The sequence below is a fragment of the Ranitomeya imitator genome, chromosome 5 (assembly GCF_032444005.1).
Source record: "Ranitomeya imitator isolate aRanImi1 chromosome 5, aRanImi1.pri, whole genome shotgun sequence".
In the NCBI taxonomy this organism is placed as follows: Eukaryota; Metazoa; Chordata; class Amphibia; order Anura; family Dendrobatidae; genus Ranitomeya; species Ranitomeya imitator.
This window is the reverse complement of record NC_091286.1, coordinates 36,026,079-36,042,012: the sequence shown is the minus strand read 5'-3', so window position 1 is coordinate 36,042,012 and position 15,934 is coordinate 36,026,079. Positions and strand designations below refer to the sequence as shown.

The window sequence follows — 15,934 nt, the reverse complement described above, 5'->3', positions numbered from 1 at the left end:
CGCACATGGAGTACTGTGTCCAGTTTTGGGCACCGGTGCTCAGGAAGGATATAATGGAACTAGAGAGAGTACAAAGGAGGGCAACAAAATTAATAAAGGGGATGGGAGAACTACAATACCCAGATAGATTAGCGAAATTAGGATTATTTAGTCTAGAAAAAAGACGACTGAGGGGCGATCTAATAACCATGTATAAGTATATAAGGGGACAATACAAATATCTCGCTGGGGATCTGTTTATACCAAGGAAGGTGACGGGCACAAGGGGGCATTCTTTGCGTCTGGAGGAGAGAAGGTTTTTCCACCAACATAGAAGAGGATTCTTTACTGTTAGGGCAGTGAGAATCTGGAATTGCTTGCCTGAGGAGGTGGTGATGGCGAACTCAGTCGAGGGGTTCAAGAGAGGCCTGGATGTCTTCCTGGAGCAGAACAATATTGTATCATACAATTATTAGGTTCTGTAGAAGGACGTAGATCTGGGGATTTATTATGATGGAATATAGGCTGAACTGGATGGACAAATGTCTTTTTTCGGCCTTACTAACTATGTTACTATGTTATCTATTTATTATCTATCTATCCATCTATATCTATCTATCTATCTATCTATCTTTCTATCTATCTATCTATCTATCTATCTATCTATCTATCTATCTATCTATCTATCTATCTATCTATCTATTATCTATTATCTATCTAATCCTAGAACATAAAAGAATCATATCTGCTCCTGTCCATATCAATTATTAGGTTCAGACATCCCCCCCCCATGTACTGCAAGTTTCTTTGGGATCAATAAAAAAAGTTACAAAAAGTCTGCACACCCCTATTAAAATGCTTTGTTTTTTTGTCATTTGAAGAGGAATCATTTCCAATTTTTTTTCCTCCTTTAATATCATCCATTATATGTACAATTCAGTTGAAGAATAGACTGAAATCTTTTCGGGTGGAAAATGAAAGATAAATAACTAAAATAATATGGTTGCATAAATATGCACACCCTTAAACTAATACTTTATTGAAGTGCTCTTTGCATTTATGACAGCTTTCCATCTTTTTGGATAGGAGTCTATCAGCGCCGCACATCCAGTATTGTCAGTCTTTGCCCACTCTTCCTTGCAGTAGCTCCAGATTTGTCAGATTTGGGGGCATCTCCTGTGTACAGCGCCCTCTTCAAGTCGCCCACAGAACTCGGGTGGGCTCGGGTGGGCTCTGGCTGGGTCTTTCCAAAAACTTTGGTCTTCTTCTGGTGAAGTCATTCTTTTGTTGATATGGAATTATGCTCAAGGTCGTTGTGGTGCTGAAAGGTGAAATTCAGCTTCGCCTTCAGAAACTTTTGATGCAAAATTGATTGATATTTCATTATTTCTTTTTTTCTTTACTAATGCCCTTATTCCACCTGCTGAAAAACAGCCCCAAAGCATAATGCTGCCTCCACCATGCTTTACTGTCAGTCTCACGATTGTAGATTGTTACCGCGGCCAAGTGAATATAACATATCATCCTTTCTAGATATTTAAAGACAATTGCTGTAAAAGAGAAGTCCTAAATCTACTGGTGTATTGCAGAAATGCCCCGGACTGTGATGTGAAGGTGTCACTGGGGAGGTTCCAGGTACGTACTTAGCGTGCACTGGGGAGGTTCCAGGTACGTACTTAGCGTGCACTGGGGAGGTTCCAGGTACGTACTTAGCGTGCACTGGGGAGGTTCCAGGTACGTACTTAGCGTGCACTGGGGAGGTTCCAGGTATGTACTTAGCGTGCACTGGGGAGGTTCCAGGTACGTACTTAGCGTGCACTGGGGAGGTTCCAGGTACGTACTTAGCGTGCACTGGGGAGGTTCCAGGTACGTACTTAGCGTGCACTGGGGAGGTTCCAGGTACGAGATTTTGCTGATTATTTAGGCCAAGTAGGCTTCAGAGATCCAGTTTTCTGTTCTTTGGCTACAAACCTTTTCACACAGAATTAAAGTAAGCCTGTCCAGTGATTTATGCTTTCCTCCTTGAGAAAAGTTGAACTTTATATAAACTTATATATAGTAAAACTCATCTTCCCTCTCAGTCATACCCTGTGGTTTGCATTCAATATTGAAGTTCTCGCAGCCTACAGCCACCACTGGGACCAGGCTGTGGCTTACAGAAGACTAATTTCAGTTGCCACATGGCAGCTAGGGAATTTAGCAGATTGAACTCTTTTGACCAAATAGACGTCCCTGATGGCTCTTGGTGGGGATACACCTGTGTAGTGGGGGGTTTAATGGGCTGAAAATACCCTTGTTCCTACTAATATATACAAGGGCACAGCTCAGATGTTATTCCTCTTCAGGGAAAGTCTACTCCCATTTATTCACACTTCGTTCTCCCCTTAATGACCAGGCAGAGTAAATCACTCTGCCCGATTATATAGAGAACTGTGCAGGCGCACAGCTACAACTGCACAGTTCTCTATCTCCTCCCTGTGCAAGGAGGAAATAGGAAACGGAACGATTTGTGTTCATCCTGATTTTACACCCAAGACAAGGCTGGAGCCTGGAGAGTTCAGAAACCCACCGAACCTCATGGATGCAGGATTACTCCTTTCCACAGCCCTCAACTTGCTAGACCACCAGATATAGTGAAAGTCATTCCCTTCATTGCCATAGCCCAATAGTGATCCTTACGATACCCATTCACTGCTCAAGACCTCCGAGAACACTATTATACCAACAGGTATACTTATATTAACCCATTGTCCACCAGAGATCTTGACATCCCTCGTATTGCCCCGAACCATCAGGGATAAACACTTAATTGCCCTAGACCAGAGGTCCCCAACTCCAGTCCACAAGGCCCACCAACAGGTCATGTTTTCAGGATTTCCTTTGCATTGCACAGGTGATGCAATTATTACCTGGGCAAGACTAAGGAAATCCTGAAAACATGACATGTTGGTGGGCCTTGAGGACTGGAGTTGGGGACCTCTGCCCTAGACCACCAGGGATGTAAAGTAGATAATACTCTTTCCTGTGCAAGACCTGGATGTAGTTGGTTCCTATTTGCCTGGATGCTCTGTTCCTTCCATATGTTGCAGCTTTAAGGGTAATTATTAGGATTCTGCACGTTAATACTAATTATTAGATATGGTTGTGTCTTACCTGGGTTAGGTGGGATCGTGCCCAAATCCAACCTCCCCCATTTGCTAGTTACAAAGGCTTCACGAAAGGGAATCTGTCAGAAGGCTTTTACTATTTCATCTGAGATAATAGTCCCAACAATAGAAAATCAACGCCCAAGTAGAATAAAAAAAAACCATTTTTTTATTAAATATATAAAATATATATAAAAACAAAAAAAACAACAAAAAAAAAAAAAAAAAATATATATATATATAATAACAATGAGACATCACCGGTAAGTACAAAAAGTAATAGGAATGGGGGACACTTCGTAAGTATACCATGAACTGGCCTAAAAGGGTTCACAAAATATGGCCAAAAAGTATAAATACACATGAATATAATTCTGTACATTCACACCCTATTTGAGAAAGTAAGGCGGGGAATAGATAGCTAGGTCTAGTCCAGATAAGCCATTAGAAAAGGAGGGCCACAGGTATATATGCACACATAGACCTAAACCAAGGAGTGGAAAACTAGCCTCAAAATCCAAGTGTGCCTGTATATAAAGCAGCAGGTACCCAAAAGGATGTAAATATTACCCAACGGCCTTAGAAAGCAATGACAGTCAAAAACCAGGTTGCTGTGCGATAGCAGCACACAGCCTAGTAAGTGATACATCCCTGGAATCAGGCTCTCTTCCCCTACATCATGCTGCTCTCAGATTACAAGGCAAAAACCTGCTGACAGATTACATTTAAGTCTGCAAGGTAACAAAAATTGAGCAGAGAGTCATTGGCCACAGCAATGATATCCTGTATTTGCCCATAGATTGACACTTTGAAGGTGGAGCTGCCTCTGGGGGTGATGTGCCGTTGTATTCCATCCATATAAATGATATATATGTGCTCTATAATCGTACACCTTCCCCCCACTGACAGGATCATCTGGGTCAGTGTCTCTATGAGACGATCACATGCACCAACACCGGCTGTCACGACAAAGTGATCCGAAAGGACCTGGACAATCACGTGACCACTCAGTGCCAACAGAGAGACGAAACCTGCGCCTACTGCAATAAAAGCATGACTTCCATCGATCTGCAGGTAATGATCGACCAGGTCTTAGAAAAGCCCCTCCATAGTTACGGCTACTTTACACTGATTCATGTAATCCTTTACTGTAATACTGAGGTCAGCTCTGAGATTTTGCATCGAACAATGGGAAATATTTCTGCAGAACAAAGCCACCACTAGGGGGAGCAAACTGGAGACAGATTTTTCTATATCTATCATAGAGAATCTCCATTGAAAACTGTAGAATCTGTTGTGAATTCTGAACGCTAACGATAATGTCAGATGCCACGGCCGCCTCTTGTAGGTCCAGAATAATAAAATATCAGGAATGCACTGGACCCCTGTCACACAGTAAAGATGCTTTATAAACAGATTTAACCCTATCCTGGCCAAGCAATTTTTATTTTTCCATTTTTTTTTTCCTTTTTTATTTCTTGCAAGAAAACTTGTAAGATCAGTATTGATCTCTTTCAGATTCACACACAGAAGTATTGTCCATTATATCCAGTCTCATGTCTCAACAACTGCGGCAAAAGTTCTCCAAGGGAGGAGGTAAGCACTGGCTGCACCATTTACATGGGCTTCATTGCCATATTTATACATACGCTGAGAAAAAATGCATTCTTTTGCACAAAACTTGTACAAAAACATGGTATGCTTCCTAAAAAAAAAATGATGTCCATCCTTAGCATTCTGCAAATATTACTATGAATTGTAGATAGGCTGCAATTCACATCGCAACCACTGGGTGGCCGCATAGAAGCACATATAGCATAAACATCTCCCCCAAATTTTTTTTTTTTAAAAACTGGTCATGTTGCCGTATTTATTTGGGTATATGTTTAATCAAGACGAAGATAAAGAAAAATACATGTGTGGATGGTATTCAAATAGCGGTTGGAGGTGAAGTGTGGTAGCCATGAATGTTTAGCCATAATTGACGATAATCTAGAAATAATAATCATTTTATAATACTACATATGTCATTTTCCAGGTAGATGACCACCTGCTTCTATGTCCAGAAGCTGAAGTAGAATGTCCCTATACAAGTTATGGCTGCTATATTAAGGTAATCCGATCAATCCTGCCCTTTTACGACTATAAAGTCAATGTGCCGTATATGGGTAGTCCTGATTAATAGCTAAAGTAGAAATTCACTACAAATAGACTCCAGTTCTGGAGAATAATTCAGTGTGACCATCTACCGTATCCATTGTATGGATGCTCATTTATTTGGATACAGGAAAGATAAATATCTTGGTACCGTGTTAGCCGATAGAAAAATATGTAGATTTGAGAGTCCTCAGTGGTTGATACCTTTTAATGGCCAACTGAAAAGATGGTAACAAATTGCAAGCTTTCGAGACTACACAGGTCTCTTCATCAGGCAAAGACTAAAGCAAATTCTGAAGAATCACATATTTATACACAACACAGCACAGATCTATCATTATGGGAGAGTGATAAGTGATAAACAGTTGTGTCCATAAATATTGGAAAGTTCCTTGATTAGGAGTGAATATTTTATTGTCCTCTGATTGGGGTCTGGTTCTGTTATGATGACCCCACATGGTCTGAAGTGCAAATTCCTTAATTGCTGTAACATAGTTATTAAGATTGAAGGAAGACTATAAGTCCATCTAGTTCAACCCATAGCCTAACCTAACATGCCCTAACATGTTGATCCAGAGGAAGGCAAAAAAAAACTCCATGTGGCAAAGAGTAAGCTCCACATGGGGAAAAAAATTCCTTCCCGACTCCACATATGGCAATCAGACTAGTTCCCTGGATCAACGCCCTATCAAGGAATCTAGTATATATACCCTGTAACATTATACTTTTCAAGAAAGGCATCCAGTCCCCTCTTAAATTTTAGTAGGGAATCACTCATTACAACATCATACGGCGGAGAGTTCCATAAAAAAGACATAAATCCATGCGACACATTCATTCCTGCACTAAGTGTGTCAAAGGTTGCCATAAGTTTATACTCCCAAATTCTTCTGTCTCTCTGAGATTTGAAGTTTCCTTTCAAATACAAGTAATTTCAGGTCCATGGTGCTATGATCAGGCATACAAAAATGTATTGCCACAGGTAGATCCATTCTTTTTTCTCTTATTGTATGGCGATGAGAGTTCATTCTTGTTCTCAGTTTCTGCCCTGTCTCTCCAACATACAGACCCCCAGTTGGACATTTAGTACAAATAATTAGGTACACCACATTAGAAGTGATGCAGCTGAAAGTACCTGGGATCTTGTAGTCCTGATGTGAATTAGGGATCTTTATCTTGTCCGTGGTCATTATAAATGGACAGGTTTTACATTTTTTTCTGGTTGCAAGGAAAGGTTCCTGCAGCTGTTGGAGAGGACAGGGAGCTCTTGACAATGATGCTTCTTAGATTTGGGGGCTGCCTAAAACACAGTAGTGGGGGGTCTGGAAAAATGGATTGTAAGCTGGCATCTTTTTGCAGTAAAGGTTGTAATTTCCGTGCAGCTCCCCTTAGCACCTCCAGATTTGGATTGTAGGTAACTACTAGAGGTACCCGGTTATTTTCTTCTTTAGCTTTGTAATGTAGCAGGTGATTCCTTGATATTCTGGTGGCTCTAGTAATCTGGTTTTCAATTGTTCTTGGGTGGTCGCCCTGATTCAAAAAGGTCATTCTCAGGCGACCAAGGTGTTCATCCCTATCCATGGGGTTGGAACATATACGATTGTATCTGATGGCTTGGCTGTAGACAATGGAGTTTTTTATGTGTTTTGGATGGAAACTGTCCCGTTTAAGGTATGTTAAATACCTTTGACACACTTAGTGCAGGAATGAATGTGTCGCATGGATTTATGTCTTTTTACATTAACTAAGGAAACTGCACTTCAGACCTTATGGGGCATCATAACAGAACCAGACCCCAATCAGAGGACAACAAAACATTCACTCCTAATCTAGGAACTTTCCAATATTTATGAACACAACTGTTTATCACTTATCACTCTCCCATAATGACAGATCTGTGCTGTGTTGTGTATGACCCTTAACAATCTGGTGAAATTATGATCTGGAGCAAAGTAATGTATAGGGCCTCTTATAATGTCAGCACTGGCTTCTTAAAGAGGACCTTTCTCTGGTTTTTTTTTTTCTTAATTTAGACTGAGAGTTTCTTCCAATTGCTGCTTCTCCACTGATTCTGGAACAGTTTTTCTTTTTTTCCTGTGCCCCTCCGTTCTAAAGTTATACCCCCCTGGTAATAATGGTGCAAATAACTAATTGGGCGTATACCATAGAGCTTCCCTGTGGGAGTGGTTTTTCTTGTCTCACGCTGGCCAATCAACATATAGCCATGCCCACAGAGTGGAATACTCCCAGTTGGTCAAATGGAAAATTTTCACAATTATTACTGGGGGTCATAACTTTGGATCAGAGGGGCGCAGAAGAAAAAGAAAAACAGTTCCAGAATCAGCGGAATAGCAAAAATCCAGCAGAAGACCCCTTTAAATATCACAAATGATGTGCTTTATTGTCCATAGGTAAAAAGAGCAAAACTGAAAGTCCATGAAGAGACCTTCCTGAGAGACCACATGCTTTATGTACTGAATAGGAACACAAAGCTTGAGAAGCAGGTAAAAGCATCCGCATCCCACCTCATGGGGATTTCTGGTTTTCTCGCATCTACTTGGTGAGACGATATCACCCGGAATCAGTGCGGATCTCACAAATACTGATGTGGGAAAACTTCCCCTTAGGCTATGTTCACATATTTTCGGTCCGTGTGCTGTAAGCCATAATCATCAACATTAACAGAAATAAACACTTGAAATAGATCACTCTGTCTGTAATGACTCTATATAATATACGAGTTTCACTTTTTGTATTGAAGAACGGAAATACGTTATCTTTTTGATGATATTCTAATTTAGTGAGACGCGTCCGTATATATAATTGCCAAAAATTTCTAAAAATACATTCAATACAAAAAACTGCTCAACTAACAGGTTATTTTCTGATGACACATTCCCTTTAATATATCTACATTTCTCATCTCCTGGCAGGACCAGCAGAAAATTTGACATAGGGATTATCGGAGATTAAAACAGGTTAAGTTTGGTCAAATTAAAATTTTTACGTTTTGTGACTTTTATTTGGGTACCTTTAGTATCCAGATAAAATTTGCCCTTGGACATTTTTGCCTTTATGAGATGGTATGAAAGTTTCCCAAAGTGAAGCTTGAGTGTGGAGCACAATCTACAGACCCAAACTCAACAACCTCATAAATATACGTGCTGTTGAGTTTGGGTCAGGAAACCCATACTCGGATTGTGTAGCACGGATGTGTGAACCTAGCCTATAGGTATGTGCACATGGTGGAACCCACCTGAGAAAGAGCTAAAAAACATTTAACAAAATGCACGGCAACGTCAAAACAAATTGTTGTGCCCGTTTAATCTTATGTCACTTCTTTTAGCCTCTTTGGGCATCAAAAGTAGTGAAGCAGCTAAAAGAAACGACCCGACTTGAAAGCCGCCACTATTTTATAAGAAAAATTTAGAAGAAAGGATGCTGCAAAAGTTGCTAAAATGTGAGCTGTACAAATACGATATGCAGACCCTCATTGTCTCCCCCTCGTTTGTATAATTATCTTTGTCTCTAGATGTTTGATTTAAAGCAAAGTTTGGAACAAAAAGAAAGCAAAATCCTGCAACTTTCAAACACGGTTAAATGGTGTGAAAAGGAATGTCGCCAGTTTGTGCAGCTCGGAGGTAACGGGAATCACCTCACCAGTGTCCAGGTAAAGGATGAGATGTATCGAGGACTATGTGCAGCTGTGATTACCTTTTCTATTTATGACATCATTTTTCTTTTCCGTATAAGTAATTATACATTTCCTTTTATTCCACCCTCAGTCTTTGGCCAGTTATATGGAGAAGGCGGCATGGCTGGAGGAGCAGGTCATGCAACTGGTGCAGTTGATTAGTGAAGAACAGAATCGCCATGATCTCCGGCCACTTATGGAGGCTATTGAGAGCATCAATCAAAAGGTGTCTTCTATGGAGACATATAAAGACCGATTAGGTGTGTGCCACGTGACAAATTCTCAATTATGGGGTCCATGTACAGATCTTTACAGAGGAACCTGTGATACGGCATCATGATAAGTCTCGCCTTCTTACTACATGGGTTCAGGTCTTTTATGGCAATCAAGAGGCCAGTTTACTTAAACCACAGGCAGTCGGTCTTATATGTTGATCTAAGGTCGGATCACTTAAACCAGAGGAGGTTCAGGTCTTCTAGAGTGATATAAGTTCAGTTTGCTTGAACCTCAGAAGCTCCACCTTTTCTGGTGATCTAAAGTTGGTTAACTTGAACCTCAGATGGTTTGGGTCTTCTCTGGTGATCTAAGGTCGGTTCACTTGAACCTCAGTTTGTCTTCTCTGGTGATCTAAAGTTGGTTCACTTGAACTACAGGAAGTCCAGGTCTTCTCTGGTGATCTAAATTCTATTCAATTGTGCCTCAAATGGTCAATATCTTTTATATTGAGCTAAGGTTGGTACACTTGACCCTCAAATGGTCTGTCTTCTATATTGCTCTCAAAAAAAGATCCAATAAGCACGAGGTATAAATCCTCAAAATCATATGAAAAAAACCTCAGTCTAAAATGGTATACTTTATTGTTAAAAAACAAGGCAGACAGACACACCTACAAAAAATAACACTAACAAAAAACAACCAAAAACGTGAAAAGAAAAATGTGCCCCAAACGAATAAAAACTAATGGGAAAAACCTAGGTCGCCCTACTCAAGCCACTAGTTCACCCCTGCCTAACTGCGGAGGTAGACACCCTAGGGGGGAGCGTTGTGGCGCCCCCGCTCCTCGATGACTATCCCTAGGGGCCCTATAAGACCCTACGGCCACTGATGAAAGCCACTACCCACACACTAAAGGGTCCTCTAACACTAGAGAGACACTCTTCTAGGGATGACCTAGTTCCCATAAGTAAAACGCTATATACACACACACATATGGCGATATAGATGTCACGATGGTGTAATTGTTTACAGCGGCCCCAAGAAACTGTACACAGTGTAGATACACTTATAGAGAAAATCCAGTCTGATAGTCTAGGCATATATATTTCTCTTGGGCTAGCATTTATACTAGTGTGGGTAAAGCAAACCCGATAATTTTAAGCCAAATTAGCTCAGTAATATATATAGGTAATATCTCTGTTACCTCTTTCACAAATCCCCACACTATTAAGGCAATGCTAACATTAGCCCATATACAGCCACAGGATAAGGCCATGAATACTCATCTGAGCCGCTGTGTATCACCAAACGCCATATCAAAAACACGCCTCAACGCGTTTCGCCTCTGCAGGCTGATCAGGAGGCCAGATAGTCCGATATCATGTGTCACATCAAATTGTGGACAGCTATCCACAATTTGATGTGACACATGATATCGGACTATCTGGCCTCCTGATGAGCCTGCAGAGGCGAAACGCGTTGAGGCGTGTTTTTGATATGGCGTTTCGTGATACACAGCGGCTCAGATGAGTATTCATGGCCTTATCCTGTGGCTGTATATGGGCTAATGTTAGCATTGCCTTAACCCCTCTGTGACCTTAGACGTACTATCCCGTCGAGGTGCCCTGGGCTTATCTGACCCTGGACGGGATAGTACGTCATAGCCGATCGGCCGCGCTCACGGGGGGAGCGCGGCCGATCGCGGCCGGGTGTCAGCTGCTTATCGCAGCTGACATCCGGCACTATGTGCCAGGAGCGGTCACGGACCGCCCCCGGCACATTAACCCCTGGCACACCGCGATCAAAGATGATCGCGATGTGCCGGCGGTGCAGGGAAGCACCGCGCAGGGAGGGGGCTCCCTGCGGGCTTCCCTGAGCCCCCCGCAGCAACGCGATGTGATCGCGTTGGTGCGAGGGTCTCCTCACCTCCCTCCCTGCTCGAGCCCCGGATCCAAGATGGCCGCGGATCCGGGTCCTGCAGGGAGGGAGGTGGCTTCACAGAGCCTGCTTAGAGCAGGCACTGTGAAGGCTGCAGCGCTGCATGTCAGATCAGTGATCTGACAGAGTGCTGTGCAAACTGTCAGATCACTGATCTGTGATGTCCCCCCCTGGGACAAAGTAAAAAAGTTAAAAAAAAATTTTCCAAATGTGTAAAAAAAATAAAAAAAAATATTCCAAAATAATGAAAAAAAAAAAAATATTATTCCCATAAATACATTTCTTCATCTAAATAAAAAAAAAAAAACAATAAAAGTACACATATTTAGTATCGCCGCGTCCGTAACGACCCGACCTATAAAACTGTCCCACTAGTTAACCCCTTCAGTAAACACCGTAAGAAAAAAAAAAAAAAACCGAGGCAAAAAACAACGCTTTATTATCATACCGCCGAACAAAAAGTGGAATAACACGCGATCAAAAGGACAGATATAAATAACCATGGTACCGCTGAAAGCGTCATATTGTCCCGCAAAAAAAGAGCCGCCATACAGCATCATCAGCAAAAAAATAAAAAAGTTATAGTCCTGAGAATAAAGCGATGCAAAAATAATTATTTTTTCTGTAAAATAGTTTTTATCGTATAAAAGCACCAAACCATAAAAAAATGATATAAATGAGGTATCGCTGTAATCGTACTGACCCGAAGAATAAAACTGATTTATCAATTTTACCAAACGCAGAACTGTATAAACGCCTCCCCCAATAGAAATTCATGAATAGCTGGCTTTTGGTCATTCTTCCTCACAAAAATCGGAATAAAAAGCGATAAAAAAGTCACGTGCCCAAAAATGTTTTCAATAAAAACGTCAACTCGTCCCGCAAAAAACAAGACCTCACATGACTCTGTGAACCAAAATATGGAAAAATTATAGCTCTCAAAATGTGGTATTGCAAAAAATATTTTTTGCAATAAAAAGGGTCTTTCAGTGTGTGACGGCTGCCAATCATAAAAATCCGCTAAAAAACCCGCTATAAAAGTAAATCAAACCCCCCTTCATCACCCCCTTAGTTAGGGAAAAATAAAAAAAAATGTATTTATTTCCATTTTCCCATTAGGGCTAGGGTTAGGGCTAGGATTAGGGCTAGGGTTAGGGCTAGGGCTAGGGTTAGGGCTAGGGTTAGGGCTAGGGTTAGGGCTAGGGTTAGGGCTAGGGTTAGGGCTAGGGTTAGGGCTAGGGTTGGGGCTACAGTTAGGGTTGGGGCTAAAGTTAGGGTTAGGGTTTAGATTACATTTACAGTTGGGAATAGGGTTGGGATTAGGGTTAGGGGTGTGTCAGGGTTAGAGGTGTGGTTAGGGTTACCGTTGGAATTAGGGTTAGGGGTGTGTTTAGATTAGGGTTTCAGTTATAATTGGGGGGTTTCCACTGTTTCGGCACATCAGGGGCTCTCCAAACACGACATGGCGTCCGATCTCAATTCCAGCCAATTCTGCGTTGAAAAAGTAAAACAGTGCTCCTTCCCTTCCGAGCTCTCCTGTGTGCCCAAACAGGGGTTTACCCCAACATATGGGGTATCAGCGTACTCAGGACAAATTGGACAACAACTTTTGTGGACCAATTTCTCCTGTTACCCTTGGGAAAATACAAAACTGGGGGCTAAAAAATAATTTTTGTGGGAAAACAAAAAGATTTTTTATTTTCACGGCTCTGCGTTATAAACTGTAGTGAAACACTTGGGGGTTCAAAGTTCTCACAACACATCTAGATAAGTTCATTGAGGGGTCTAGTTTCCAATATGGGGTCACTTGTGGGGGGTTTCTACTGTTTAGGTACATTAGGGGCTCTGCAAACGCAATGTGACGCCTGCAGACCAATCCATCTAAGTCTGCATTCCAAATGATGCTCCTTCCCTTCCGAGCCCTCCCATGCGCCCAAACGGTGGTTCCCCCCCACATATCAGGTATCAGCGTACTCAGGACAAATTGGACAACAACATTTAGGGTCCAATTTCTCCTGCTAACCTTGGAAAAATACAAAACTGGGGGCTAAAATATAATTTTTGTGGAAAAAAAAATATTTTTTATTTGCACGGCTCTGCGTTATAAACTGTAGTGAAATACTTGGGGGTTCAAAGCTCTCACAACACATCAAGATGAGTTCCTTAGGGGGTCTACTTTCCAAAATGGTGTCACTTGTGGTGGGTTTCTACTGTTTAGGTACATTAGGGGCTCTGCAAACGCAATGTGACGCCTACAAACCATTCCATCTAAGTCTGCATTCCAAATGGCGCTCCTTCCCTTCCGAACCCTCCCATGCGCCCAAACGGTGGTTCCCCCCCCACATATGGGGTATCAGCGTACTCAGGACAAATTGGACAACAACTTTTGGGGTCCAATTTCTCCTGTTACCCTAGGGAAAATACAAAACTGGGGGCTAAAAAATAATTTTTGTGGGAAAAAAATTTTGTTTTATTTTTATGGCTCTGCATTATAAACTTCTGTGAAGCCCTTGGTGGGTCAAAGTGCTCACCACACCTCTAGATAAGTTCCTTAGGGGGTCTAATTTCCAAAATGGTGTCACTTGTGGGGGGTTTCAATGTTTAGGCACATCAGTGGCTCTCCAAACGCAACATGGCGTCCCATCTCAATTCCTGTCAATTTTGCATTGAAAAGTCAAACGGCGCTCCTTCCCTTCCGAGCTCTCCCATGCGCCCAAACAGTGGTTTACTGCCACATATGGGGTATCAGCGTACTCGGGACAAATTGGACAACAACTTTTGAGGTCCAATTTCTTCTCTTACCCTTGGAAAAATAAAAAATTGGGGGCAAAAATATAATTTTTGTGAAAAAATGATTTTTTATTTTTACGGTTCTGCATTATAAACTTCTGTGAAGCACTTGGTGGGTCAAAGTGCTCACCACACCTCTAGATAAGTTCCTTAGGGGGTCTACTTTCCAAAATGGTGTCACTTGTGGGGGGTTTCAATGTTTAGGCACATCAGTGGCTCTCCAAACGCAACATGGCGTCCCATCTCAATTTTTGTCAATTTTGCATTGAAAAGTCAAACTGCGCTCCTTCCCTTCCGAGCTCTCCCATGCGCCCAAACAGTGGTTTACTGCCACATATGGGGTATCAGCGTACTCAGGACAAATTGGACAACAACTTTTGAGGTCCAATTTCTTCTCTTACCCTTGGAAAAATAAAAAATTGGGGGCAAAAATATAATTTTTGTGAAAAAATATGATTTTTTATTTTTACGGTTCTGCATTATAAACTTCTGTGAAGCACTTGGTGGGTCAAAGTGCTCACCACACATCCAGATAAGTTCCTTAGGGGGTCTACTTTCCAAAATGGTGTCACTTGTGGGGGGTTTCAATGTTTAGGCACATCAGTGGCTCTCCAAACGCAACATGGCGTCCCATCTCAATTCCTGTCAATTTTGCATTGAAAAGTCAAATAGCGCTCCTTCCCTTCCGAGCTCTCCCATGCGCCCAAACAGTGGTTTACTGCCACATATGGGGTATCAGCATACTCAGGACAAATTGGACAACAACTTTTTGGGTCCAATTTCTCCTGTTACCCTTGGTAAAATAAAACAAATTGGAGCTGAAGTAAATTTTTTGTGTAAAAAAGTTAAATGTTCATTTTTATTTAAACATTCCAAAAATTCCTATTAAACACCTGAAGGGTTAATAAACTTCTTGAATGTGGTTTTGAGCACCTTGAGGGGTGCAGTTTTTAGAATGGTGTCACACTTGGGCATTTTCTATCATATAGACCCCTCAAAATGACTTCAAATGAGACGTGGTCCCTAAAAAAAAATGGTGTTGTAAAAATGAGAAATTGCTGGTCAACTTTTAACCCTTATAACTCCCTAACAAAAAAAAAAATTGGTTCCAAAATTATGCTGATGTAAAGGAGACATGTGGGAAATGTTACTTATTAAGTATTTTGTGTGACATATCTCTGTGATTTAATTGCATAAAAATTCAAAGTTTGAAAATTGCGAAATTTTCAAAATTTTCGCCAAATTTCCGTTTTTTTCACAAATAAACGCAGGTACTATCAAAGAAATTTTACCACTATCATGAAGTACAATATGTCACGAGAAAACAATGTCAGAATCACCAGGATCCGTTGAAGCGTTTCGGAGTTATAACCTCATAAAGGGACAGTGGTCAGAATTGTAAAAATTGGCCTGGTCATTAACGTGCAAACCACCCTTGGGGGTAAAGGGGTTAATAGTGTGGGGATTTGTGAAAGAGGTAACAGAGATATTACCTATATATATTACTGAGCTAATTTGGCTTAAAATTATCGGGTTTGCTTTACCCACACTAGTATAAATGCTAGCCCAAGAGAAATATATATGCCTAGACTATCAGACTGGATTTTCTCTATAAGTGTATCTACACTGTGTACAGTTTCTTGGGGCCGCTGTAAACAATTACACCATCGTGACATCTATATCGCCATATGTGTGTGTGTATATAGCGTTTTACTTATGGGAACTAGGTCATCCCTAGAAGAGTGTCTCTCTGTCTAGTGTTAGAGGACCCTTTAGTGTGTGGGTAGTGGCTTTCATCAGTGGCCGTAGGGTCTTATAGGGCCCCTAGGGATACTCATCGAGGAGCGGGGGCGCCACAACGCTCCCCCCTAGGGTGTCTACCTCCGCAGTTAGGCAGGGGTGAACTAGTGGCTTGAGTAGGGCGACCTAGGTTTTTCCCATTAGTTTTTATTCGTTTGGGGCACATTTTTCTTTTCACGTTTTTGGTTGTTTTTTGTTAGTGTTATTTTTTGTA

At 41.4% G+C, this 15,934-nt stretch overlaps 1 protein-coding gene across 2 annotated transcripts in view; it reads left to right on the top strand.

Moving 5' to 3' along the window:
* The window catches only part of TRAF5 (TNF receptor associated factor 5), a 92,409-nt gene that overhangs the window by 75,246 nt on the left and 1,229 nt on the right, over positions 1 to 15,934 (top strand). For both annotated transcript variants that reach the window (XM_069768550.1, XM_069768549.1), the window contains exons 4-10: positions 1,513 to 1,614; positions 4,035 to 4,199; positions 4,644 to 4,721; positions 5,164 to 5,238; positions 7,694 to 7,786; positions 8,815 to 8,952; positions 9,068 to 9,236. In XM_069768550.1, coding sequence (XP_069624651.1) covers positions 1,513 to 1,614; positions 4,035 to 4,199; positions 4,644 to 4,721; positions 5,164 to 5,238; positions 7,694 to 7,786; positions 8,815 to 8,952; positions 9,068 to 9,236 — 820 coding nt within the window. The remainder of the gene's footprint in view (positions 1 to 1,512; positions 1,615 to 4,034; positions 4,200 to 4,643; positions 4,722 to 5,163; positions 5,239 to 7,693; positions 7,787 to 8,814; positions 8,953 to 9,067; positions 9,237 to 15,934) is intronic.